This window comes from Fundulus heteroclitus, chromosome 24 (assembly GCF_011125445.2).
Source record: "Fundulus heteroclitus isolate FHET01 chromosome 24, MU-UCD_Fhet_4.1, whole genome shotgun sequence".
In the NCBI taxonomy this organism is placed as follows: domain Eukaryota; kingdom Metazoa; phylum Chordata; class Actinopteri; order Cyprinodontiformes; family Fundulidae; genus Fundulus; species Fundulus heteroclitus.
Window position 1 is genome coordinate 211,176 of NC_046384.1, and position 26,311 is coordinate 237,486.

The following is a 26,311-nucleotide window of genomic DNA, read 5'->3' on the forward strand; positions in this document are numbered from 1 at the left end:
GTAGGATGCATCATACCAAACCTGTTTGAGTCCTAAACTGGACTCCACTCAATCCCCATCCTGTCAGGAAACCTATACCTAAAAATGTAATAGCTAATGAGACAGTTTATCACAGTTATGCAGTCCTCTTTTTCCGCAGGCTTCTGGTCATCCTGTAAAAGCATCCACACACAAACACGAACAAATACTTAAAAACCTCTGAAAGGGATCACCATGTCTGTGGAATCAAGAATAATTTAATCTGGGTTTGCAATCAAAGTACATTGTTCCTGTAACAAGGTCAGAGGGTTCTTGGGATTAAAGTGACCACACATCGTACCACTTTTCACAAAATATTTCACCATGTCCAACATAATTAGATGCCATCCCTCCTTCAAGTTTTCCAACATCTGCTCAAACCCACATGTCCTACTCCATGTGTTTCAGAAAAAGTTCCTGTTTTAATCCTGTAGGAAACACCATTCTCCATTTTACAGCACCCCTCCTGCTCTGACACTCCTCTGAGGCTGCACTGTTCTATAGTGTTATGGAAGTTCTAGATGGAATTCTAAACAATAGTAACTGAGTTCCCATCTTTACTAAATGAGGAGACGGCAGTGATAAAGTTCCAGCACATTTATTGAGAAACAGAGCAGAGATCACATAGATGGAAAGTAATTGCACCCCACAGGTTCCGCTATGGTCTGCATCTTCCCTGTCTCCACCTGTCTTCCCCAATACTGCACAGTGGCCTTGGCTTGAGACATAATAAAGACAGTCTATCATAGACAATAATCATTCTACGCAGGATTCAGCCATGCACTTGGCAAACAGTGGAACTTATACACAGCCATCAGGTCTGCAGGCCTCCCACGTTCGAGTGGCGTGAGGCCATAGTGACTTCAGAATAATATTTCTTATAACATTCCTCTCTTTTTTTAATGATGGGTTTGTTGGCAGAATCTGTATGATCCACACAAAACCAGATGACCCATCACAAGAAAACGTAAACAAAACTCAAGGGACCCATTTCTGTAAACCCGTAAAGTGGGACCCAAAAGGAACCTGTGCTGGAACCGGGCAGTGCTGGAACTTTTAGTACAGATTAACATAAATGCTTCATAGAGTTTTAACACACAAGATCAAAGGTTTAGCTTTTATCTACAAATTAGGGTTCATCTAATTAAGTAAGGCCTGTTTTAGATCCCTGTGCGCACATTATTTGAAATTTACATTAGCCTAGGTAAGCTAAACCTGTTTGGTAACCAAGGTCGAATCCATCTACTCTACCCCCACCCTGTCAAACCCCACTTGGTTCTCAATTCCCCATTCCCATGGACAATCATCCATCACTTTCATACCTTACAAATCAAGGAGTACCAGGGTGGGTCATCAGAGGGCAGGCCGGGCCTTCACTCACCTGAAAACCTCATCCTTTCTAAAAGACGATAAAAACTGATATGACCCCAGGTTACATCCCGCTCTCAGCCAATCTGAGCAATAAGTACCTCTATTGAAACTAGGAGTTACCATTACCAGCTAATATTAAAGGATCTTTAGAACCAATCAGATCCTGGTTCTTCCAATATCAAATCAAAAAGTGCATAAACCATAGATCTTTGTGTGTCTGAAGCAACCAGTTTCCATTTTTTTTACCATAAAACCATATTGATCAACTTGATGCAACATCAGTGTAGCTGTCATAACACAAACAATCAAACACGTGAGTCAGTGGAACAGAGCAGTTAAACAAACGGTAACACAATATGAGAAGAGTCCGAAACGTCAAAAACGCAAAGTTAAGAAAGCCTTTGGGCCATTCAGGGCACAAGGCAGAAATTAATCTAATCGCAATTCAATTCAATTTTATTTATATAGCGCCAATTCATGAAACATGTTATCTCGAGGCACTTTACAAAGTCAAAATCAGTCAGATTATACAGATTGGTCAAAAATGTCCTATATAAGGGAACCAGTTGATTGCTTCAAAGTCCCGACAAGCAGCATTCACTCCTGAAGAAGCGTAGAGCTATAGGAAGAGTCGTCTGCATTGTCCATGGCTTTGCAGCAATCCCTCATACTGAGCAAGCATGAAGCGACAGTGGAAATAAAAACCACCCATTAGCGGGAAGGAAAAACCTCCAGCAGAACCGGGCTCAGTATGAACGGTCATCTGCCTCGACCAACTGGGGGTTACAGAAGACAGAGCAGAGACACAACAAGACAGACAAAAAAGCACAGAAGCACACATTGATCCAGTAATTGGTTCTACATTAGATGGTAGTAGCGGGTGAGCCGTCTTCTCTGGATGATGTCACAGTTTAACAGAACGTCAGACCAGGTGTGCCTACTATGAAGAAAAAGAGAGAGAGCAAAAAGTTAAAAGCTGAAATGACGACAGTCATTTCAATGTAATACAATGCAAAACTGAAGAACAGTAGAAATCAGTAGAGTGAGAAAATTAGACCCTGATGTCCTCCAATAGCCTATGCCTATCACAGCACAACTATAGAGGTAGCTCAGGTTAACATGAGCCACTCTAACTATAAGCTTTGTCAAAAAGGAAAGTTTTAAGATTAGTCTTAAAAATAGACAGGGTGTCTGCCTCACGGACCAAAACTGGGAGTTGGTTCCACAGGAGAGGAGCCTGATAGCTAAAGGATCTGCCTCCCATTCTACTTTTAGAGACTCTAGGAACCACCAGCAGACCTGCAGTCTGAGAGCGAAGTGCTCTGTTAGGAACATACGGGGTAATCAGAGCTCTGATATATGATGGAGCTTGATTATTAAGGGCTTTATATGTTAGAAGGAGAATTTTAAATTCTATTCTTGATATAACAGGAAGCCAATGAAGGGAAGCTAAAATTGGAGAAATATGATCCCTCTTGTTGATTTTCATCAGAACTCTTGCCGCAGCATTTTGGATCAGCTGAAGACTTCGAACTGCATTTTGTGGACTTCCTGATAGCAAAGAATTACAATAGTCCAGCCTTGAAGTAACAAATGCATGAACTAGTTTTTCAGCATCACTCCTGGACAGAATGTTTCTAATTTTGGCGATATTCCTGAGGTGAAAAAAGGAAACTCTGGAAACCTGTTTAATATGGGATTTAAATGACATGTCTTGGTCGTAAACAACACTAAGATTTTTAACTTTATTACCAGAGGCCAAGTTAATGCCATCCAGATTAAGTGATTGATTAAGAAGTTTATTTTTTGAGGACTCTGGCCCAAAGATTACAACTTCTGTCTTGTCAGAATTTAAATGCAGGAAATTTAAAGTCATCCAGCTTTTGATGTCATCAAGACATGACTGCAGTCGAAGTAACTGATTGGATTCATCAGGATTTATGGATAAATATAGCTGAGTGTCATCAGCATAACAGTGGAAATTAATCCCATGCTGTCTTGTAATTTTGCCAATCGGAAGCATATATATAGTAAATAGAATTGGTCCAAGATTTGGACACTAAATTATACTTTAACCAAGCCAGGAGATCTTCCAGTGGGGAAGGGTGGTGTCTTAAAATGTTTGTTGCTTTCTGCTATTAACAGTTCTATCCTTCTGCTTCTTTTCCTTTGCAAAGAAAACTGGTCAATATGATAGGAATGTGCTAACATAGAGATTTAGTCTCATTTTAGACATTCTCAGATGCGAGAGAATACCAAAACAGTGCCACAGTGTCGGGGGGGCTGATTCTTGGGACGAGGAGTAAAGGTGATGTCATTGACTTCAGCCTGATCCAGTTTTGAGTTTTATTTTGTCAGAGACAAAGTTTTATTTATTTTTTATCCTTTTATTTCTTTTATGTTTGTCATGTTAGAGGGAACACTGTAATTAAAATGTCGGTGACTGTTTTGCTGTAATTTCTTTTCAACCTATGGAGCGTTTTCTTTGGCAAAAAATGCTGGCAGAATTCATTCTGTTTGCAGGCGTGAGGACTGGAGGATGGACTCTTGAAGGGAAGGAGAGTGTTGTGCTGCTGAACTCAGACATTGGACTGAAAATGGACAATGAAGGACTATGGCTGAGGAATCGGACAACCTTCGACAAAAAACACAGATGAGTTCTGCAGACACGACTTTATGTCATGATTTTAGGTTCTGTCTTACTTTTGGATTATGGAATAGTTTGGGTTTGATTTTGGTCTTTGTTTTATATTATTTTGTCAGGGTTCTGCAAGCTTTCAGTTTAGTTCTGTCCTGTTCCCTGCCACTATTCCTGTCGGTCTTTCAGCCACTCCTTCTCCTTCTGATTACTTCCACCTGGTCTCTTTAATAGGGGGTTTTCACTGATGTCACTGGCCAACTTCCGGTCCGCCATATTGGGTGGCACACTTCCTTATCTCTAGTTGTCGTACACGTATTATCGTATCGCGAATGGATAAGTACGCCAGCACGCTAGAGCGACCAGATAAGGACGTATATCTGAGGAAATGTTCCGTGATCGACCATATGGACCCGTATGCCCTCCACGGTGCCTTGTTTAGCCGTAATCCAGATGCATTACCTGGTGTTCGGTGAAAACCCTCTGCACACTCTTGCGGAAATGAGAGCTTACAAGGGTCTAGAGGCTCACAACCAGTTCACATCTGGTTATGTACATCAAGGAAATCGCCATCATACGTGGACGGGTGAGTTTTAATAAGATGGTAAAAATGTAAACAATCCGACGCAAATGTGTCGCATGCTTCTGCGGTGGCTGACGGCCGGCGGCGGGCGGTGCGCGAAGGCGCTTGGCTGCAAGGCCGATCGACACCGCTCGCGGCTTTAATTATTTAAGCAGAACAAAGACCAGTGAAAAATTAAGTTGTATTTACCATATTGGCGCCGGTAGGAGCTGCAGATCATAAAGCCAGCAAACAGTGGGAACACAGCAACTCGTTCAAAGGTAAGCTGCGCTCAGACAGGCTCTGGCACATGCTAGTTTAGTAGCTGCTAACCGTTAGCGCTAACAACCACTCGCGCATGTAATGTACTTTTAACTTGCTGCTATGTGTTTCAAACGTTTAGAACACACTCTCATTGACATCGGGAAACTGTGGAAAGTTATGTTCGGTCGACTTACAGCCGCGATCCAAGCGAGCCGACGACTCTTTGTTATCTCTGTAACTCGTTCAAAGGTAAGCTGCGCTCAGACGGGCTCTGGCACATGCTAACCGTTAGCGCTAACAACCACTCACGCATGTAATGTACTTTTAACTTGCTGCTATGTGTTTCAAACGTTTAGAACACACTCTCATTGACATCGGGATACTGTGGAAAGTTATGTTCGGTCGTCTTAAAGCCGCGATCCAAGCGAGCCGACGACTCTTTGTTATCGCTAACAGTTGTTCTCCGTGGTTGCGCCTCCAGGCAGGAAAGCGGTGGAAAATTAATCTGTTTCTATGTTTTTCCCATGGCGATCATGTGTTGCGCTGTTACAGCCCACAATACAGCAACGGTTTACCATGGTTGAAATCAAGTTAAGGAGAAATTAATCAAATTAAAATTGTCTTCTGCCCCAGAGTCAATCAAGGCTGCTAGTGAATGGGAGTTGGAGTCAATACATAGTTTCAACTTGAAGACTTGAAGATTGGGGAAACTCAATTTTGCTCATTAGACTCCCCACTTCTAACGAGCTCTGTCTTTTGGCCGCAGTGGACAGCTGACTACTCTGTGGCCGGACTTGCCACAGTAAAGACAGTCACCAGCTTGGAGACGCCTCATTCTTTCTGCAGCCGATAGACGCGTACCTCCAATCTGCATCGGTTCTTCACCAGGGGGCTCTGGGGTCGGCAGCCGTTCAGGGGACAAGACAGAGGGGGCGCTGTGGGCCCCGATGACCGGTTGGACTGACCGAAAAACAGGAAGTCGCCCGCTCCGCTCTCGGTGTCGCTCACGCTGCCTGTTGTCAAGTCGGATCGACAATGTTATTAGGGAGTTTAGATCGTTAGCCTCCTCTTTGAGGGAGAGTTCATCTTTTAAGGCTTCATTTAAAGCGTCATAATATACTCCTCTGAGAGACTTGTCGTTCCATCTGGATTCAGCGGCCACAGTACGGAACTCTACTGAAAATTCAGCGGCACTTCGGGAGCCTTGGCGGAGTTTTAATAGACGCTTGGACGCGTCTCCAGCATGGTCAGGATGATCAAAAACCTGACGGCGAACTGAGCAAAGGTGAGGGTGGTCAGAGGTTTGGCAGAAGAGAAAGCAAGTGCCCATGCAAGAGCCTGTTCCCGCAGCAAGCCCATGACATAATAGATTCTTGAGAGGTCTGATGCAAAAGCCGAGGGTTGCTGGCTGAAGACCATTTGGCATTGTAGCAGAAAGCCTCGGCATTTGGAGAACTCACCGGAAAATGGAGTTGGATCTGGAACACATGCTCCACGGGGGTTCATGGAAGGAACTGCGGCTTGAGGGAAGGCGGAAGGTGGAGCCGGTTGCTTGAGAGGAACCTCGGGGGCTGGAGCCTGGGGAACTTCAGGCGGTTGTTGGGCTGAAACAGAGGTAAGCAAAGACGTAAGGTGTGCTACCTGTGCCGTCAATTGTGCGAGTTCCACGTGAATGGTCTGGCTTGCTGTCTGCAGTCCAGTGAGCCTGTGTTCGCTCTGTCCCAATGCTCTCCCATGCCGTGCTATGAGGTCCCTCAGGGATTGGGCTTCTGAGGAGGGAGTAGGCATCTGCTCAGCTGGGTCCATATTGTTTTGGTCAGATTGTACTGTCACGCACTTCAGGCACGGATGGACTCAGAAACAGAGCAGTTGGCACGGTTAGATGGTATTGATCGGCAACTCTTGGTCAGGTAGGCAAGGGTCAGATCCGTGGCGTCAGTCAGGGTTTGGGGCTATCCAGGAATCAGTCGTCGGGCAGGCAGGAGGTTGTCACCAGGGAGTCCAAGGCAGCGGGCGAGGGTTCAGGAAATCGGACGAGACACTAGGGGTTAGACAACAATCTGACGCCGAACAGGTGGAGGCTCCACCCTTATATAGGACCCCCTGCTGATCAGAGGACGACCTGCAGGTGTGAGGGTCACAGCAGCTGATGTGACACACAGATGGTGGAACCAGGGTGGAACCAGAGAGTCGACGAGGTGGTCCCACAGGTTATCTGACACCTAACACTGACCGTAAAGGGTTCTGGGTTTTCAGGGTTGCTGAAAACAGAAAGCTTCAAAGAACCTTAACCCTTCCTGACCAGGCACTCAGAAAACATAGATCAGATTACCGAGGCCTAGACAAATAGGAACGCGGAGACGCGTTCATCCAAGAACTTCTTAATCAAAGTCCTTAATCCTCAGTTGAAGAAGATAAATAAATAAATAATCACAATGTACACAATGTAAGGTTTACTTTATTTTAGGATTAATTTGCTTAAGTAGCTTTAGTTGTTCAACAATGTTAGAACGTTTTCAAAAAGCTCTCCTGCTCACTGCTTTGTTTTGTAGAACCTTGGCATCCTTGAACAGTAACAGAATGGTATAAATATTTTGTCTTCTCTGTGCAGAACAGCACCTCCTTTTCTTTCTTTTTTTAAAAAAAGAGAGAGAAAGAGGGAAAAGGCTTTCACATGGAAAGGCTTTATTTTTCTCAGTTGGGTTTTTAAAATAAAACGGGAAATGACATGAAACGAATATGTTGATGAAATTATGTTGCAGAGAACTTCAACTGTCAGACAACAACAGTTAAGACACACAATACATTCTGTTAAGAATTACTATGAATTTACTGCAGATACATTTGAACTTAAAGATTACTCTTTTAACTAATAATTAAATCGCAGAGCTCTGGGAGCTAAAAAATTGTGCACAGAAATATCTTGAATGTGAAAGTGCTTGGAGGATGTTTTAATAAATGGCACATGAATGGGGATTTTGAGAAGAGCACTAATTACACCTTGTTTCTGTTCCCCAGTGGAAACAAGGACTCGTGTCTGCAGACCATCTTCACAAAGTGTTTTATTAGAGAGAAATGCAAAATAAAATGCTAAGTGCCCCATCCAGAACTGAACATTCATTACCATCCAGCTCAATTGTCCAGCCTGCGAGGGGGAAACAAGAAGACGACTGGGGATGAAGAAGCCAGAGAAGTCTGATTCCTTATTCTTCAATGTTGAGTTGCCTGAAGAGACCCTAAGCGCGATTAGATTAATTTCTGCCTTGTGCCCTGAATGGCCTGAAGGCTTCCTTAACTTTGCGTTCTTGACATTTCGGATTCTTCTCATATGGTGTTACTGTTTCTTTAACTGCTCTGTTCCACTGACTCACATGTTTGACTGTTGGTGTGATGACATGTACACTGTAATGTTGCATCATGTTGATCAATATGGTTGTATAGGGAAAAAAGGAAACTGTTTGCTTCAGACACACAAAGATCCATGGTTTATGCACCTTTTGATTTGATATAGGAAGAACCAGGATCGGATTGGCTCTAAAGATCCTTTAATATTAGCTGGTAACGTTAACACTTAGATTCAATACAGGGTTTCCAGGCTCAGATTGGCGGAGAGCACATCTCCATGAGGGGGTAGGGGGGCTTACCAGTTTTTACTACCCCTGGGGGTAGCCTTTTCTGGGGTTCCCCTGCCCGCACTGAACCTCTCCTGCCTTTGCTCCTGGTGTTGTAAGTTTGGAGTGGTGGATTATTGTCCATCGGAGGGGTGAGTGGAGAAAGGAGTAGGAGGGTATTCAGGGTGGGGAAGAGTAGACGGATTCGACCTTGGTTACTGAACAGGCTTAGCTTACCTAGTCTAATGTAAGATTAAAATAATGTGCGCATAGGTACCTTAAACAGGCCTTACCTAATTAGATGAACCTTAAATTGTGGATAAAAGCTAAACCTTTGATCTTGTGTGTTAAACCTCTATGAAGCATTCATGTTGATCTGTACTAAAAGTTCCAGTACTGCCCGGTTCCAACACGGGAACCCTTTGGGTCCCACTTTACGAGTTTACAGAAATGGGTCCTCTGTTTTTTGTTCACATTTTCAAGTGATGGGTCATCTTGTTTTGTTTTGATGCTGACGACGCCATCATCAAAAAAAGAGAGGAATGTTATAAGAATTATTATTCTGAAGTCACTATGGCCTCACACCACTCGGACAGAGGAGGCCAGGAGACCTGATGTCTGTGTATAAGATCCACTGTTTGCTGATTGCAAGGCCAAATGCTGCAGCTGCTGAGGGATACTGATTGTTTACGATAGACTGTCTTTGTTTTGTCTTATGGGAAGGCTACTGTGCAGTATTAGGGGGAGCCGAAAAGTGAGACAGGCAGAGACAGGGCAGACGCAGACGGCAGCGGGACCATGGGGTGCGACTACTTTCCATCTATGTGATCACTGCTCTGTTTCTCAATAAAAGTGTTGGAACTATATCACTCCACCGTCTCCTTCAGTAACTCACGGAAGTCAGTTATCTGTTCAGAACTCCCATAACAATCTATTAATTAACTCAGGCTGATCTAATTTACATCAGTGAAGTTTACCTTTCGAGTTTGAGGATTCACGTAGTAAATGTACTCATTTACATTTATGCAAAAAGTAAATAGCATAACAAACAAATACCATTTACAATTTGTTTAAAAAAATACAAAGGTTATAAAACTAAAATGATTCAGCAAAAGATTGAATAAATTGGTACAAGACCAAAAGAAAAGAGAGTCCTCTTCTCTCTCTGCTTTTCTTTTTGCAATAAGCAACTCAGGGTTCACCAAGAGTCCGCTGCAGCTTTGCAGAAAGTGGATGAATCCTACCAGTTCGGAAGCAATCTGCCCCGTCCAATAGAGGCGTTATTACTCTGGTAGTTGCACAGTTCAGAAGATCACAGGGTGGCTCGCCATCTTGCTTCAACCTCGTGGTTTCCAGTCAGTTGAGTAATTCTCCAACCCACTATAAATGGCCAAGTCCCATTTTCCAACGTACTAATCGTCTCCACACAGGGACAGATCGAGTACGGAAAATATCTTCTCCACAAAATCCAACAAAATTGGCTTCTAACCACTTACGGTTCTTCACCTTCCTCTCTCAAAGTATTGCTTCACCTTCCTCTCTCAAAGTTTTTCTTTTAGCCCGCTCCGCAAAAACCACACACTTCCAGCCAAGAAAAAAAACCTTTGAACAATCTGATTGGTGGTTGCTGGTCACCTGGGTCACGCAGCAACGTGCCCTTCAAAATAAAAGTCCAAATGCATTTTAAACACAAAATAACTCATGAAATAACACACTGAATGAAATAAAATATTACAGAGGTTTTTAATGAATTGTTAACCACATTAACATATTTTATTGATTTCCTTTTAACCAATTTATTTATTTTGATAACTAAGTAAAACTGGGTTACAAGTTAAACAAAGATAAATGATACTCCAGTTGCACATTTGCTGTGGACATCTTGACCTTCTTATTTTGTAAGGTCGTGTGATAGTTAAGTAAACAAAGTTGATGCTCATCATCAAACTGTTTGTTCTCCTTTTTCCCCCAAATTGGAATCGAAAAGAGAATCAAAAAGGAATCAAATCGTTTCACAGAATCGATAAGGGAATCAGAATCGTGAAAATCTTTTCAATTCCCAAACCTACCCTGTAAACGATTCCCCGGTGCAACACCCTTTTAGTTCCGTTTCCGTTTCCTTTTTTTATTCTTTTTATTAAATTTTCGCTTTTCTTTTTTTCCTCTTAATTTCTCAATAATCTGCATGTTTAATCCAATCATTTATGCATGTCATGCTTCCAGGCCCCTACTTTTCCAGCATGAAATCGAACATGTCACCCTGAGGCAAGGCTTGACCCTGGGAACTGACTTTAACCCATTATACTGACTACTCTGCTTTCAGAGTCTTTTTAAAAAAAAAGTTGTATTATTTGTCCTCTGCGAGATCGACCAACTAAAATGAAAGGCCTCACATCTGATGATCGTTTGGGTATAATGATCAAGATCTCCTTTCAAATCTGCGAACGTCTTCACAGAAGTCAGGAAATTAAGCATTCCTGACGCTTTCACCCACTACACAAGTGGGCAGCCTCTGTACAGAAGGACTTCCATTCACCAGTTGCAAATCGCTCAGCCCGGTCTTGTTCCCCAGGTGAAAATCATTCTGCCCCTCCTCCCCCCAGCATGAGAGTCCGTATTTCAGCTGAAAACATATTTTAATTAAATTTTGAATTTTAGTTTAATGTTAAAACCCCAGTCACTGTTCTGTATTGCGAATCCTGTTTTTTTTTTTTTGCCTCAAGGGTTAAATATAATTCATTACTTCTAGCGGCTTCTACTTTTACTACCTTTTAGGTTTACAGTTTTTCAATGTTTTAATTTCTTAAGGTATTCTTTAAATGGGGTTTAAATTTTAAAAGCTTGCAAGCATTTTTGAGCAATTGCGTTTGTTTTTTAAAGAGCTGGACAAATAATCTCCTTACCGTGTCATGAAAGAAAGGTTTGGATCTTCGCGCCGACGCCCCAGAGACGCTCTGAGACCAAGAGCTCCTCCACATCCCTTCAAAATCCATTCGGGGTACCAGAGGCCGGATAACCTGTCCGGGCTGGCCAAAGCAGCTCCTGTCCCTGGACTCCCTGGTTCGTCGGTTGGAGATCTTGTTCGTTGACGCCGAATGTTATGGGAGTTCTAGATGGAATTCTAAACAATAGTAACTGAGCTCCCATCTTTACTAAATGAGGAGACGGTGGTGATAAAGTTCCAGCACTTTTATTGAGAAACAGAGCAGAGCTCACATAGATGAAAAGTAATCACACCCCATGGTCCCGCTGCAGTCTGCGTCTGCCCTGTCTCTGCCCCTGTCTCGCTTTCCGGATTCCCCTAATACTGCACGGTGGCTTTGGCTAGAGACATAACAAAGACAGTCTATCATAGAAAATAATCATTCTACGCAGCATTCAGCCTTGCAATCAGCAAACAGTGGATCTTATACACAGCCATCAGGTCTGCAGGCCTTCCACGTCCGAGTGGCGTGAGGCCATAGTGACTTCAGAATAATATTTATATAACACATAGGCACCATCATAATGTCAAAGATCCTGCACTCTTTAACATCAAAGTCAAACTTTGTGAATTTATATAAGCCACCACACTGAGTTGTCAAACCATGTAAAGTATATATATCCCGTGACGAACAAAGCAGTCTTTTTAATCAATCTGGCTATTTCTGCTGCATGTTGTAAGCATTGTGGTGATATTTTTCTGTGTTATCCAACATTACTGATATGTAACACTATTCTTACTCCCCCCTGTTCTGAAACAAAACTGCATTTACTGCTAGTTTTGTTACAGAAACATCAATGAAAAATAGTAAATAGTAGTCAGGGAGAGTCAACTCAATCGCAGATTCTAATCTTTCTTAAAGTTGGACAATTGGCTCCTCAGCTTTCTGAGTCCAAATCAAAACATTATTCAATTTTATCATACCTTGTATCATACCTGAGTGACGTTGACGTTCAAGAGCAGGTGTGGGCAAATGCAAAATGGCCGACGCAAGTAACGCACTGCTCAGCAAGCCCTCACAACTGAAGTCTGACGTCTGGAACCATTTTGGATTTAAAATAACTAAAGAGAATGTGCTGGATAAAACTAAAGTGGTTTGCAAGATCTGTCAAGTGGAGGTCAGTTATTGTAGAAACACTACAAATCTCCGAAATCACCTGACAAGGTATCATGCTAAGCTAACATCCAACAACAAACCTTCAGGAGCTAAAAAATTTAAATTGAGGGACTCTGTTGCATTAAGGAGCCATTACGGGCCATTAAGATAACAAAGACCATCGCAACTTTTATGTGCAAAGATTTACGCCCCTACTCGGTAGTGGAAAATGAAGGCTTCAAGCGGCTCCTTCATGTGGTCGAACCACACTACGTTATGGTGCAACGCAAACATATGACCGAAACTGTTATCCCCATGATGTACACACAAGTGAAAGAGGACATCCAAATGAAAATGCAGTTAGCAGAGAGAGTCGGCATAACTTGTGACACATGGACATTGCTGTCAACTCAGTCCTACTTGACGGTGACTTCCCACTACATCGATAACGAGTTGCGCCTCGCGTCTTATGTGCTGCAGACAACTGAAGTTACTTTGAGCCACACCGCTGCAAATCTAGCCGATATGTGGACGGGGGCAATACAGAAATGGGGGCTGACCAGCAAACAACCAGCAGTTGTTACGGACAATGTTGCAAATATGGTTCGTGCAGTGGAAATAACGCAGCTGATGCAGATCGTCTGCTTCGCGCACACACTGAACTTAGCCTCACAAGCAGGTTTAAAAATCCCCGCTGTGTCACGTCTGCTTGCTCGTGTGAGACGTATGGCAGCATTCTTTCACCGAAGTACAACGGCAAGCTACATACTGAAAGAAAAACAGAAGCTGCTTCAACTACCACCGCACAAACTAACACCTGACATTGTGACAAGATGGAACAGTGCACTGGACATGCTGGAGCGCTTTGTGGAGCAACAACCAGCCATCTTTGCTACTCTCCTTTCTCAAGACGTGTGCAGGAATGAAAAGGATTTGTGCACCCTAACAGAGGAAGATATAACAACTGCTGAGGAGTTGGTCCGGGTGTTGAAACCGATGAAAGAAGCTACGTTGGCGATGTTGGAGGACAAGCAGCCAACTCTGTCCATCATCACCCCACTGCTCGCCCTGCTTCAGGATGCCTTCACCCCCAGCCTAGAAGACAGCGCTGTAGTCAGGGATTTAAAGGCTGCTGTAAAGAATAACTTGGGGACAAGGTATCTATGTATTTTTTTGCCTTTATGTGCATATTTTTAGTTGTAGCAGTCAGTGACTCATATTCCATCATGTACTTATCCTCACTCAAACTGTTACAACACATTTTTCCAAGATATGATGGACAAAAGGTCACCTTGTATGCAGCGTCCGCGCTGGATCCTTGCTTTAAGGCCCTTCCATTCCTGTCTGCTTCAGAACAAAATTACACCTTCTCCAGGCTGCAGGCTGAGGCTGCCACTGCTGCACGTGATGTAAGTGTTTAGTAATGATTTTATTTAATAAGAATGTTTTCATAGATGATTAAAAGATTGAATTAGAAAGAACATTACTTAATTTAAGAGTTAAATTATGCTCAATCTTATTTATTTTTTTCTGTCCAATTCAACGGAAGATGATGGCAATGACACTGATAAAGAAGCTGAGGATACTTTGCCCAAGAAGCCAAAGAAATCCAGCAGCTTGGAGTCTCTCCTTGGGACAGTCTATTTACCAACAGTAAAAGATCAGGGACTGAAAACTCCAGCAATAAGGGCTGAAGATGAAATTAGAAGATACAAAGCGGAAAATCCTGCTGCACTGCAAAAACAGATCTAAAAATAAGTAAAATGTTCCTAAAGTTAATGTATTTGTCCTTGATTTGAGCAAATACATAAGATTATCTGCCAATGGAATGAGTATTTTGACCCCTAAAATAAGATAATTAGACATCCTGCACTTGAAATAAGATGATGGAGATGAATTGTTCCTGTTTTAAGTGCAAAAATCTTATTCCATTGGCAAATCATCTTGTTTACCTGCTCAAATCAAGGACAAATACACAAATTTTAAGAACATTTTACTTATTTCTAGTTCTATTTTTGCAGTGTGGGCTAAATGACAATCCTTTGATCTGGTGGAAGTTAAACGAAAGGGAGTATCCACTGTTGGCTCGCCTTGCAAAGCATTATCTTTGTGTCCCAGGGTCCAGTATTGCATCGGAGAGCGTATTTTCAACAGCTGGTGACATTGTCACTGCAAAAAGGAGCTGCCTAAGCATAGATCATGTCAATTAACTTATTTTTCTTCATTAGAATCTAACAATTAATGAGAAGTGAAAAGAAAGACAGTAATTTGACTTAGTAGTTTAACTTACTTTGTATTTATTTATTTATTTTTTGTTTTGGCCCTTAAAAGAGAAAATGCCTTTATGCAAATTGCAGTGTTGTAGTTAAAGTGAAATACTTTTTTTTATACAAATTTGCACTTTTGAGACAGTTTTGTTTACATACAATGTTTAAACTGTCTTGTTTACAAGTCTGTACTTTGTTTCCACTTTGTGTTTAATGTGAAGTGAAAAAAATACAACTTTCATTATTGTAAGAGCAGATCGAATCAAACTTAATCGAAATGAATTGATTCAGAGCTGTATGAATCGAAATCAAATCGATTCAGGACTTTGGTCAAAATACCCAGCCCTAGTTATTTCCCGACTCTTCTGCCTCCTCTGACTTGAAATGAGCATTTTCTCTGTTAGTATGAATTAGAACCAGCTGCACAGGCTTGAAAACAGCCCCACAGACACTCAGAGCTACTGATGTTAAGGTTCAACTCCAGCAGAAAGCTGAAATAAAGCTCTACAACTCTGCTTCAAATGCTGTCATGTTGAGATTTCTCCTTTAAATGTAGGAAAATATTGATGAAATGTTAAACTATCCTGGAAACGGACAGAATAATGTTGAAGTTTCAGCTGCGGAGACACAAACTAAACTGTTATTGCTCTCTACTGGACCCAGAAGGTAATTACAGCTCTTTACTAAAGGTAGTTTTTAGATATATTCACCTTAAAGCGATTATTTCACATTAAAGCAATACAAACGAATCAATATAGTTCACTGGTATTAAAATAAAATATGTTTTCTTAAAATTAAATTACTTTGAATGTGGAGCTAGTGTAATCATGAATGGAGACCAGAACGTTCTCAGTGCAGTTGTTTTTTTTATATATATATATCAAATCAAATTTGAGAGGGAGGTTAACTCTACACAGATCTGCAAATATTTTACTTCAGACGTGAAGCAATAAAAATGACCTAAGGCTGTCAAATCCAATAGTTTGCAATCCTTCCTCTTCAAACTGTTTGATTAATTTACTTAATGTAGTGTGATTTTGACTTCCCTTTTTTGTTTCAAAAGCTGACGGTAGGGCAGAACTATATAGAAAATAAGCTTATCCATAAAATAGAAATCATTAACTTATATTGATAATTATCAAAAAATTCTAAATGTAAATTGTAAGTGCAGTCCTGGTCATTTTAGGCTGATGCTTCATTATCTATTTTCAGTTAAATAACACTAAATGAACACTCAACCATTTATTCAACCATCTTTATACCAAAAAATAAATAAATAATAATAATAGTGATAAAATGTTCTCAGGACTCTCCTGTGTCTGCGTTGTGATTGGTTGGGAGGATTTAATGACTGTGATATTAACCTACATGGATAGAATGCAAAAGGAAAGAAAACTGTTATTCTATTGAACTTTTTACTAATCTTTTTTCTGTTGAACCACACATTTATGACTTTTTTTTTAAAAAAGTATTTATTCATTTATTGATTGATTGGTTGATTTTGCTTCCACATAAAGTCAAAATTTATTTGTTTAATAGATTTGACTGATGATGGGTATAACTAATACAGGACAGACGAGTCTGGAAATGATTTCTATTCTGCTGAGAAATATTCCTCCCAGAAGATATAAATCTCACTGCTTCAACTTGTTTTATTTAAGGAAACTGAAAATACAACATGTATTTACGCAACTATAAATAAAGTCCATCTGCTGCTACTCCGTTTGCCAGAATAAGGTTAGGGGCCCAAAAAGCTTCAGCAAAGGCCACACTTTGCACACCTCTGCTCCAGATAATGATCCTGACTCCGTTTTGTTTAAAAACATTATTAGAATATTCTTTATAACATAAAAAGAGAACTAGTATAAAATCAAATGTAAATAAATACAATGAACAGTGAACAATTGCCAGGGGTTTGAACAAAAAAATAAAAAATAATAGTAATAGCAATAAAGTAAAGGTACACATAACAGCAGCCATTGAGACAATATAAATATTTTGAATTTAGAACATAAAGATACATAAAGATAAAGTTTTAGTAACTTTTTCGTTACTGGAGGGAAAGTAAGTTGTCGCTTCCTTTAAAAAAAGAGACACATGAGGATTTAATCATAACCGTCTTACGTCTGTGGACATAAAACTTGACCAACAGTAGCAAAAGATTACATAAAATGATCCTGATAAATAATTAGGTTAATAAAAAGTAGATCAATGACGTCACAGCCCTCCCAGCGGTCTTAACGCGGTGGTAGAAAGCTGCAGCTCCCCGCCAACAGGGGGCGCTGCAGCGGCGCCGCGTCCAGGCAGAACCAGCGCTAACAATGGCAGCCGCCTCGGAGCTCCAGCTGGACCTGCTGCCCTCAGACCCGCTGCTCCACGTCCTGTCCTACCTGAGCTTCAGAGACCTGCTCCGGTAGGTACCGGACGGCACGCGGACACCGAGCAGGAGTCAGCCATTGCTTCCGGAAACCCGCCGGACCGCCGGGTTCTAGCGGCTAACCCGCGGCTCGTTAGCCCGACACGTAAAAGCTGCTTTTGCTTCTGTTTTTCTGTTCAAATATGAGCCTAAACAGGACTGTCAGCGGCTCACAGCCAATAGTTACAGATTAAAGATGAAAACCGAGCAGCTCATGTGACGCTGAGATGATAAAATTACGTTAAAAGAGAAGATAAAGATCTTGTTTACAGTTAGCTTCATGCTAACAGCTGCAGTTTGTTTACGTCCATTAGTGACCTGATCTGAGCTAAACGAAGGAATAAAACACCAGAGATATGATGGAATATCTAACGTGACCAAATAAATAATGTTCCTGGCTTTAATGCGTTAGAAAAGCGACTGATTGTGATCATTTATTTGAGTTTCAGTCAGTAAGTATTAATCAGAGCAATAATAACACTTCCTGCTGCAGGAGTATCTCCATGTTGGAATGAAGCTGCTGTTTTATTTAACAGATTCAACACAGACTCATCAAGAAAAGAACACATCTTTAAACTGTCTCTGCCTCACAAATAATAATCCAGTTAACCTCAATTTAGTTCATCTTTATTTATATAGCGCCTATTAGCATATGTCACTTGAACCTCGTTACAGTGACATATGCTTAAATCATACAGACAGAATGGTCAAAACATTTCCTACCTGCTTCATTTTACCTAATAAGTCATAAAAGAACTAAGATCTACATAAAATCACGTAGCTAAAAGTACACAGTGATATAGGGCAGAGCCTTTATTGTATCGTTTTATGGTTATTGGAAAAAAGTTCCTTATCATAAGAATTTAGGTTTATCTTGGCAGCGATAAAATCCAATTAGTGCCAGAAACCCCCCAATAAAACTGCCGGTCTAGTAAGGATTGTTATTTTAGACATTTTCTCCACTGTTGGTTTCTTTTGGCACATTATTAACAAAAATATATTTTAATGTTCTTACTTTGTGCAGTGTAGTGATTTAAAAAAAATCACATTTCTTTATGTAGCTTTATGAACCACATTACAAGAAGCTGGTAACAGTCTTTTATCATCATTTTTATCGTTATCACGATATATCATGATAAAATGTAAAGTCCACACCGCTGACCCCCACAGTGGTGTTGTTTGGTCCCTTAGATGTAATAAAGTTATGCTGTTTATTCCAGCTGTCGTTGTTTTATAATAATAATGCACCTAAAGTGTTAATTAAGTGTAGTTTACGTATAAAATGTTAGTAATTCTGCCTTTTCTGTGTATTTGCTGTGCAGCTGCAGCTATGTGAGCAAGAGGCTGAACGAGCTGAGCAAACACAACCCACTGTGGAAGCGACACTGCTGCAAACACTGGCTGCTGACAGAGTGAGCTCCCTTTAAATCCTTTTGCAGCGTTTTTAAGGCAGCGGGAGTCTGAGGCGGACCGTGTGTGTCTTTGTTGGTGTGTGCAGCGCCGACCGGTCGCAGCGGGGCCTGTCCTGGTACGGCCTCTTCAGACACTACTACTCTGACCTGGGTCGCTACATCCAGCACTACGCGGCGCTGAAGAAGGCCTGGGAGCAGCTGAAGGGCTTCCTGCAGCAGAGATGTCCTCGGATGATCGTTTCGCTCAAAGGTAACGGAAACGGGGAGGAAAAGCTCCTGGTTGGGTTGTTGCTCTGGGCAGCAGCGCATCCATGGGTGGCAAAGAACACGTTTTGTAAATGGAAATGAGAAAAACAAATGTATCCAGAAATTAAACTTTGAAACTTCTTAATCAAAAAAAGATTTTGAGAGTAACTTTGCTGTTTTCTCATATAATTTTTTTTTAAGTTAACTTTTTTTATTCATTTTATTTTTTCAAACCAACTTTTACAGATTTTATTTTTGAAAATGTTATTGTTTCAATTCTTTTTACAGATTTATTTTAAAATTTCTCAAATTTAAAATTTTTTACATTTTATTTTGTGAAACCAACTTTTACAGGTTTTATATTTTCAGATTTTATTATGTAAAAACAATTTAGATTTATTTTAAAATTTTAGTTTTTCTAGCAAAGTTTTACAGATTCTATATTGTCACATTTTATTGTTTCAAAAACCATTTTTACAAAGTTAATTTTTTCAAATTATTATTTTTACTGACTTTTACATATTGCATTCTTTTCAAACTGCGTGTTACAGATCACTTTCGCTGCCCTGGGGGCGGGGTTTCCTCTGCAGAAAGACCCATTCCTATTGGTTGTTAGCAACGTTTTAGTGGTCAGTGTGCGCATCAAGCAAGATGCGATCTGTAAAACGCAACTTAAGAAGAATGAGATTTGTAAACCTCAAAGTGAAAAAGAGAAATTAAAATATAAAATCTGTAAAAATAGATTTTTGAAAAAATGAAATCTGAGAAAACAGCAAAGATTTTATTAAGAAGTTTTTCAAAGTGTAATTTCTGGGTTGCATTGTGTTCAGATTTCCATTTATAAAACATGTTCTTTTCTTCCAGCTAACTTCACTCCGTACCCGTCCTGCGCTGTCGTGTCGCTTTAGCCAAAGACGTCTTTGATTTTATTAAGAAGTTTTTCAAGTTTTTTTTTTTTCTGGGTTGCATTGTATTCAGATTTCAGATGTCGCTTTAGCCAAAGACGTCTTCTCTGTTTGACCTGCAGATGGCGCCACCGAGCAGGAGCTGGACGACGTGGAGGCTCAGATCGGGTGCAAACTTTCGGACGATTACCGCTGCTCCTTCCGCATCCACAACGGCCAGAAGCTGGTCATCCCAGGGTGGGTGCGGGCCGGTGTCCCCCCCCCCTGCCCCCTCCCCCCCGGATCAACCGGCCCGGTCTAACCGTGTGTCTCTGGGTCCTCAGGCTGATGGGCAGCATGTCTCTCTCCAACCACTACCGCTCTGAAGTGCTGCTGGACGTGGAGACGGCGGCGGGGGGCTTCCAGCACAGGAAGGGAATGAGGCGCTCGCTGCCGCTCACCTTCTGCTTCCATACCGGGCTCAGCCAGTATGTGGCGCTGGAGGACGCCGAGGGACGCAAGACGGGGGAGAGCTTCTACCCGTGTCCTGTCAGTACTCCTCCTGTCCGCCCCTTCTTTAGGAAGACTATTTTTTTCAGAGTTTGGCCGATCCTGCGACTTATTTATCAAATTTAAACGGTAATTCATCTTGAAGGGCACGAATCAAGGAGTATTATATATATATATATATATTATATACCGTCTATAGTATATATATTAATTTTATCATGATACCTATTTACCCGGTCCTGCCGCTGTCCCAACGTAGCAGAAGAGCTGAATTAAACACGCCTTCCCCGCCCTGTCGGCGTTGCAATCATGCAAAAGCAATCTGGTCACCTTAACTTCAAGATTTATTGAAACATTAACTTACAACTACGACTGAAAACATGTTAGTATCTTGTTTCGTTGTTTCACGCAGCGAAGCATTGTGTGGTGCAGCTCTAAGGACTCAGACCAAGACAGAACCTGTAATTGTTCTGTCCATGAAGCTAACAGCTAGCGCTAGCTAACAGCTCTGTTGCCCGGGTGGGTTACAACGTCTTTAATGCTGATTCGTGTCATCTGGTACGACTTAAGTGTTTTTTCCTCTTTAAGACGCATTTTTTACCTGATAGTCGGTAAAATACGGTAATACGGCGTCAGTGCGGCTGTGAGGAAGTTCTCTGTGTGTTTTACAGGATCAAACGGCCCAGGACCCGTCGGCCATCGACATGTTCATCACAGGTCTGTTGTCTGCAGACGGCTTAGGTTCAGTTCAGCTCCTCGGCCAATAGAAAATGTCGGGTTTTGACTCCAGACATGCTGCGTTTTCAGGCTCCAGCTACTTGGACTGGTTCACATCCTACGTCGCCAACGTCGTCACAGGAGAATACCCAATCATCAAGGACCAGATCTTCAGGTAAGTACGACCCCCCTGACCCCCCGCCGGGCGTCGTTTTTACGTGCGAGCTAAGTCGTGGCGTTTGCTCCGCAGGTACACGCACGAGAAGGGCTGCGTGGCGACCACCGGCGACATCACCGTCTCCGTCTCCACCTCCTTCCTGCCGGAGCTGTCGTCGGTCCACCCGCCGCACTTCTTCTTCACCTACCGCATCAGGTACAGCCTCGTGGGAGCGGCTCGGGTCCGGGTCTGCGGCGCTTTAACGGGGGGGAAACCCGTCTGTTTTGCAGGATAGAAATGTCCAGGGGCGCCTCTCCCAAAGCCGCGTGCCAGCTGGACAGCCGCTACTGGAAGATCACCACCTCCGACGGGAACGTGGAGGAAGTGCAGGGTCCGGGCGTGGTCGGTACGTGGGTCGCTTACGTTAGCCGCCGCGGGCCCGCGCCGGATCGCTGAACCTGCCCGTGTTTCTCTGCAGGAGAGTTTCCGGTCATGACGCCCGGGAAGGTGCACGAGTACGCCAGCTGCACCACCTTCTCCACGCCGTCCGAGTTCATGGAGGGCCACTACACCTTCCACAGACTAGGTGGCGCTCTGTTCTCCTGGTCTCCGCTGCAGCGCCCTGTCTCCGGTCTGATCTGACGTCTGTTTGTCTTCCAGCCAACAAGGAGGAGGTGTTCCAGGTGGCCATCCCTCGCTTCCACATGGTCTGTCCTCCGTACCGAGAGCCGGAGTCTCGAACCGTAAGAAACCTCAGATCACAGCCTATGACCTGCCTGCAAGGCTCCGGCTCACTCTTCTTCTCTCGTCTCTGAGCCGCAGAAAGCGTCGACCAGCGACTCGCCTCCCTTCGACAACGATGGCCAAGACGACGACGGCGGTGACGATCGCGACCGAGGAAGGTTCGGCGGCCTGAGGGGCATCAACACCTCGGCGCTGGACGGCCTGCGGTGCCCCAAGTTCACCTGAGCTGCAGGCGGCCGCAGCGCCGCCAACGAGCCATAAACTCAAACTGAATCACTTGAACTTCCAGTTGCCAAACTGCACCTGAGTCGGTGCGCCGTTTTCAGGAAAAGAAAAAAAAAAGCTCCTTTTTTGTTTTTTTTGTTTACTCTCTGAAGACCTGGTTCAGGTCAAAGATCCGTTACTGGGAGCCGAAGATTCGGTTCATCTACGGAGCGGCAGAGATTCTTCATCTCCTGTTACAGACCAACCAGAACTTTATCCCCCAACATTCCTGAACTCACGATAGACGCCGGAGGAAGTGAACGCCTCCTTTTAAAGGTTTAGAGCTCAGGTTTGGCCATCTAGTGGATCAGCGTGGTATTACAGCTTTATTTGCTTTGCGGTTTGCTTCTTTCCCTGAGATGTTGATGATTTCTGTTACTGGGGTGAAAAGTTTAGTTCTAACATCAGTAGACACGTTTTCAGGCCAGAGACGAGCAAAAACTTCTGTTTCCGGGTAAAAAATGCAGAATTTATTGATGTTTTTTTTTTTTTTTTATTATATATATCTATATCAGTGTTGTAGAGAGTGAGGAGAAGCCCCGTGTGAAAATGTCACTGAGCTTTTTGGGTTGAGGTGTTGCTTGTTTCTCCCAGCCTGCCTGGTTTGGGTTTCTGGGTGAACCCGGAACGGCGGCAGGTTTGCCTTTTTCTATGTTTGGGTTCAATAAAGCCAGGTTCTGTGAATCTCTGCTCTGGATCCGTGGAAGTTCTGTCGCGGTTTATCTCAGCCCTGAAGAACCTGAAGCAGCTTTAAAAATGAAAACAAAGGAAGCTTCCTGGTTAATGCTGGTGACGATTCTCAGTCATCCATTAAAGTCATTGTTGGCCTGCAAAGGGTTAATTTGCAGGCCTACAATGACTTTAACGACTCCCCATTACTAAGGGGGTGGACCAGTTTCTGTTCAGTTTGCATGTTATCTAAGCCATTACAAGCCATTTGTTGGGCAGTAGTATAAAGCTTGGAGCTCCACATTACTCCAGACTTTTTGAATTGAGAAAGCTTCCTGGAGAGGAAGCGAACCGTCTTCAAACTTTGGAAAAAAGTCCAGTTGTTTTGTTTTTTTACTTTTTTTGTAACTTCCTGGTTAATCGTCCTCCTCATCGTCCAGCTCCTCCTCCTCCTTCCCCCTCGTCTCTAAGCTCCGCCGCCTCCTCATCCCTCTCGTCTCCTTCCTGTCCGCCTCCTCCCAGCTGACCCCTCCTCCTCCTGCTCCTCCTGCTGCTGCTGCTGCTGTTGCCGCCACCCCCGGCACGCCTCCCTCCTCCTCCCGGGCGTTGCAGCGGCTGCAGTGCCTCCTGAAGCCTCCCAGGAACTCGGAGCGGAACCAGCAGAAGGGGCAGGCGTAGCGGCCGGGCCGGTGGGCGGTGCGGACGTGCTGCTGCAGGCGGCTGGGCACGATGAAGCTCTGGGAGCACTCCTTGCAGCGGTAGGGGCGCGCCACCTCGTGGCGCCGCTCGATGTGGGTCAGGACGAACCCTGCGGGGAGCAGCAGAACTTCAGTCGCCGTGGTTACAGAGTTTTATCTTCATGCTCTACGCTCACAGTGACTGAAATCTACTCCTATGAAAGGAGGACTAACCTTTGAGTTTGCTCCTCCAGTCGCAGATCAGGCACACGTAACGGTGGGAGACGAAGCCCACCAGCTTCCCCGTCACGTTCACCTCCTCCCTCATCAGCTCCTCGCTCAGCCCCGGCGCCTCCTCCTCCTCGGCCCCCTGCGCCTCCCGGCTCTTGGCGAGCGCGTGGGAGGCGCAGCTCTTGGGGATCTCGTGCTTGCGCACGATGTGGCTGACGGAGACGGACCTCTGCTTGTGGCTCCAGCCGCAGATCTTGCAGTGGAAGAGGGCGCCGTCGTACGTCAGCACGCAGTTCTTCTCCTCCTCCTCCTCTTCCTCCTCCGCCCCGCCCTGCTGCGCCCCCCCGTCACCCTCGCTGCTCGTCTTCCTGTCCGGAGCAACCGCCTCTCCCTCCTTCTCCTCCTCCTCACCCGGAGCCCTCTGCTTGTTTTGGGGCGCTTCTTCCTCTTCGTCCGCTCCCTCCCTCTTCCTTTTCAGACCCTCCATGTTCTGGTTTTCTTCCACATCTTTCTTCTCTCCATCTTCTTCCTTCTCTTCCCCTCCGCCGCTCTCCTCCTTCTTACCGGCATCCCCGTCTCCCTCCTCCTCCTCCTTGCACAGCAGGCAGTGGCGGGCTATGATGTGCTTGTAGAGTTTGTTGAAGTCCCGGCTGGTGTAGAAGCAGTCGGAGCAGTGGAAGAGCCGCCCGCCGGCCTGGTACATCAGGATGTTGCCCAGGCGACCCACGGCCACGCCGTCCAGGCAGGCGGGGTGCGACGCCGCCAGGTGGCACAGCTGCTGGGCGTGGCTCTTGGACAGGTGGCCGCATTGGGGGCACCGGAGGTGGGCGGCCACCCCGCCGCCCGCTTCGCCCCGGGTCTGGACGAAGACGGACATCGCTGCTGGGAGACATCAGAGGTGCGTTACTCATCCGGCGAAGCTCAGAACAAACATATTATCGCCTCAAAAAAGGGTCCCAAAGCTTTGGGGACGTGTCCTTTAACCACAAATTCAAGTTCTCTGGATTCAGCCTCTTATTCTCTGTAGAACCACGTTTAGCTGTGATTTAAATATTATGTTTTTAAATCGTTATCATTGTTCAGGTGTATCTTTCCTTTCCACCTGCCACTTTGTTTCCCTACTAACAAATAAATAAAGCTTTACTCTCTACTATTTTTAATTTTCATTAAATATTTTTCAAGAAAAAAGTCAAATATAGTTTTTTCAGGCTATTATCAGTTTTATTAACTCCAGATTAATAATTCGTTTTATTTCTAGCAGCATTTCATGTTAATCAGTGAGCCACGTGTTTAGCTTTACAATGATCTGCCAATAAATTGCATTTTTTTTTTTATTAAAACATGTAATTTGAATAAATGTTATTTAGTAGCTGAATGGCCTCCTTTTGTTCATGTCTCCTCGGTCTCCCGGGTTTTCCCGGCTTGTCCCGGGACAACAGCGGTGTAATAACGGTAATAACGGGCTACCGGAGCTAAGCTAACATGCTAACAAACATCCTTTTAGACCCGGTTTTCCTCCAACGTGTCCGCGCTGCCGCCTCCGCCTGTCGGCCTTGACTCACCTCCGCCTGAACGGACAGGAAACCAGGGTAGAAAAAGGGTTTTAACCGGTTTAAATGTTAATGTTGGCGCTCAGCCCACCGGGTTGCTGCTGCTGCTAGGCGGCGGAGCGCTTCCGTGTTTACTTCCTGTGCAGCCAATCACAGCACAGAGATTGTGTCTCGCGAGATCTCATATGCTGGCGTTGTTACCAGAAGTCTGGATACGGAGACTTTTAGGCCTTTATTATTACGTTAATAAACATTATTATGAGATTATTATTTTTTTGTGACGTCAACGGGATAACTTTACTAAAACTTTATACATAAAGCACATTCACAACAATGTACTGTACGATAAAATGAAGAGATAAATAAATAATTAAATAGCAACAGAACAAGTCAACGAAACAATTAAGATATGAAGATAAAATTCGAGTTTTAAACAATACTGTCAAGTTCTGCTTCTGTTTGGTTTCTTAAAACAAGATGATAATCTGATCATTGTGCTGCTTTCCAGTAACACGTTCACCTACATGTTGTACTCTGTGTGAGTAATAAAGCTCCTTAAACAGTCTAAACGACTAATAATTGGTTTATTTTTTTGCAGCCAATTTATTGTAATTGTGAACAGTACAACAAAATCTAAATTCTTTAGTTTATTAATAGCTGAAAATAATAGGTTGGATGCAAATGTTACGAGGAAACATTTTAATTTCCTCTGCAAGAAACACATGAAGTGTTTTGCCTTTGAACAGGAAGAGAGCCAAAGATACAGCTTTGAGGAACTTCATGTGTAAGTGGGGCTAAATCTGAAAAATGTTAATTTGTCTAAATTTTAAACTTCTTTTTTTACTGACACGTCATCTCAAGGGTCTTTCCAAAGTCAGACTCCATCGAATCCTCCAGGTTGGTCAGAAAGTTTCCTCTCTAAGGAAACCCAGCAGGTTGCATCAAGTCTCTCCAAGCAGCATTCACTCCTCCTGAAAGAGCGTAGAGCCACAGTGGACAGTCGTCTGCATTGCTGATGGCTTTG

The 26,311-nt window shown here is 43.4% G+C and overlaps 2 protein-coding genes across 3 annotated transcripts; one reads left to right on the forward strand and one right to left on the reverse strand.

Moving 5' to 3' along the window:
* The first annotated feature begins 17,091 nt into the window (after window positions 1-17,091).
* LOC118556243 (F-box only protein 3-like) lies at window positions 17,092-22,227 on the forward strand. Its single transcript, XM_036128070.1, has 12 exons — window positions 17,092-17,223; window positions 18,549-18,638; window positions 18,725-18,888; window positions 19,912-20,026; window positions 20,113-20,317; window positions 20,950-20,995; window positions 21,086-21,170; window positions 21,246-21,368; window positions 21,443-21,558; window positions 21,631-21,738; window positions 21,813-21,895; window positions 21,975-22,227. Exons 1-12 carry the CDS (start codon window positions 17,132-17,134, stop codon window positions 22,119-22,121), a joined length of 1,374 nt encoding a protein of 457 aa, XP_035983963.1. The 5' UTR covers window positions 17,092-17,131; the 3' UTR covers window positions 22,122-22,227.
* A 912-nt stretch (window positions 22,228-23,139) lies between these two features.
* On the reverse strand, window positions 23,140-25,393 carry LOC118556244 (chromosome alignment-maintaining phosphoprotein 1-like). 2 transcript variants are annotated; one of them, XM_036128071.1, is made up of 3 exons: window positions 25,300-25,393; window positions 23,741-24,619; window positions 23,140-23,637 (listed from the first exon to the last, which is right to left on the reverse strand). In XM_036128071.1, the coding sequence occupies exons 2-3, from the start codon at window positions 24,612-24,614 to the stop codon at window positions 23,246-23,248; spliced, it is 1,266 nt and encodes a 421-aa protein (XP_035983964.1). In that variant the 5' UTR covers window positions 24,615-24,619; window positions 25,300-25,393; the 3' UTR covers window positions 23,140-23,245. The 2 variants fall into 2 exon arrangements, with proteins under 2 accessions (XP_035983964.1, XP_035983965.1); XM_036128072.1 differs by having other exon boundaries at window positions 23,741-24,616; window positions 25,300-25,387.
* Window positions 25,394-26,311: the final 918 nt, after the last annotated feature.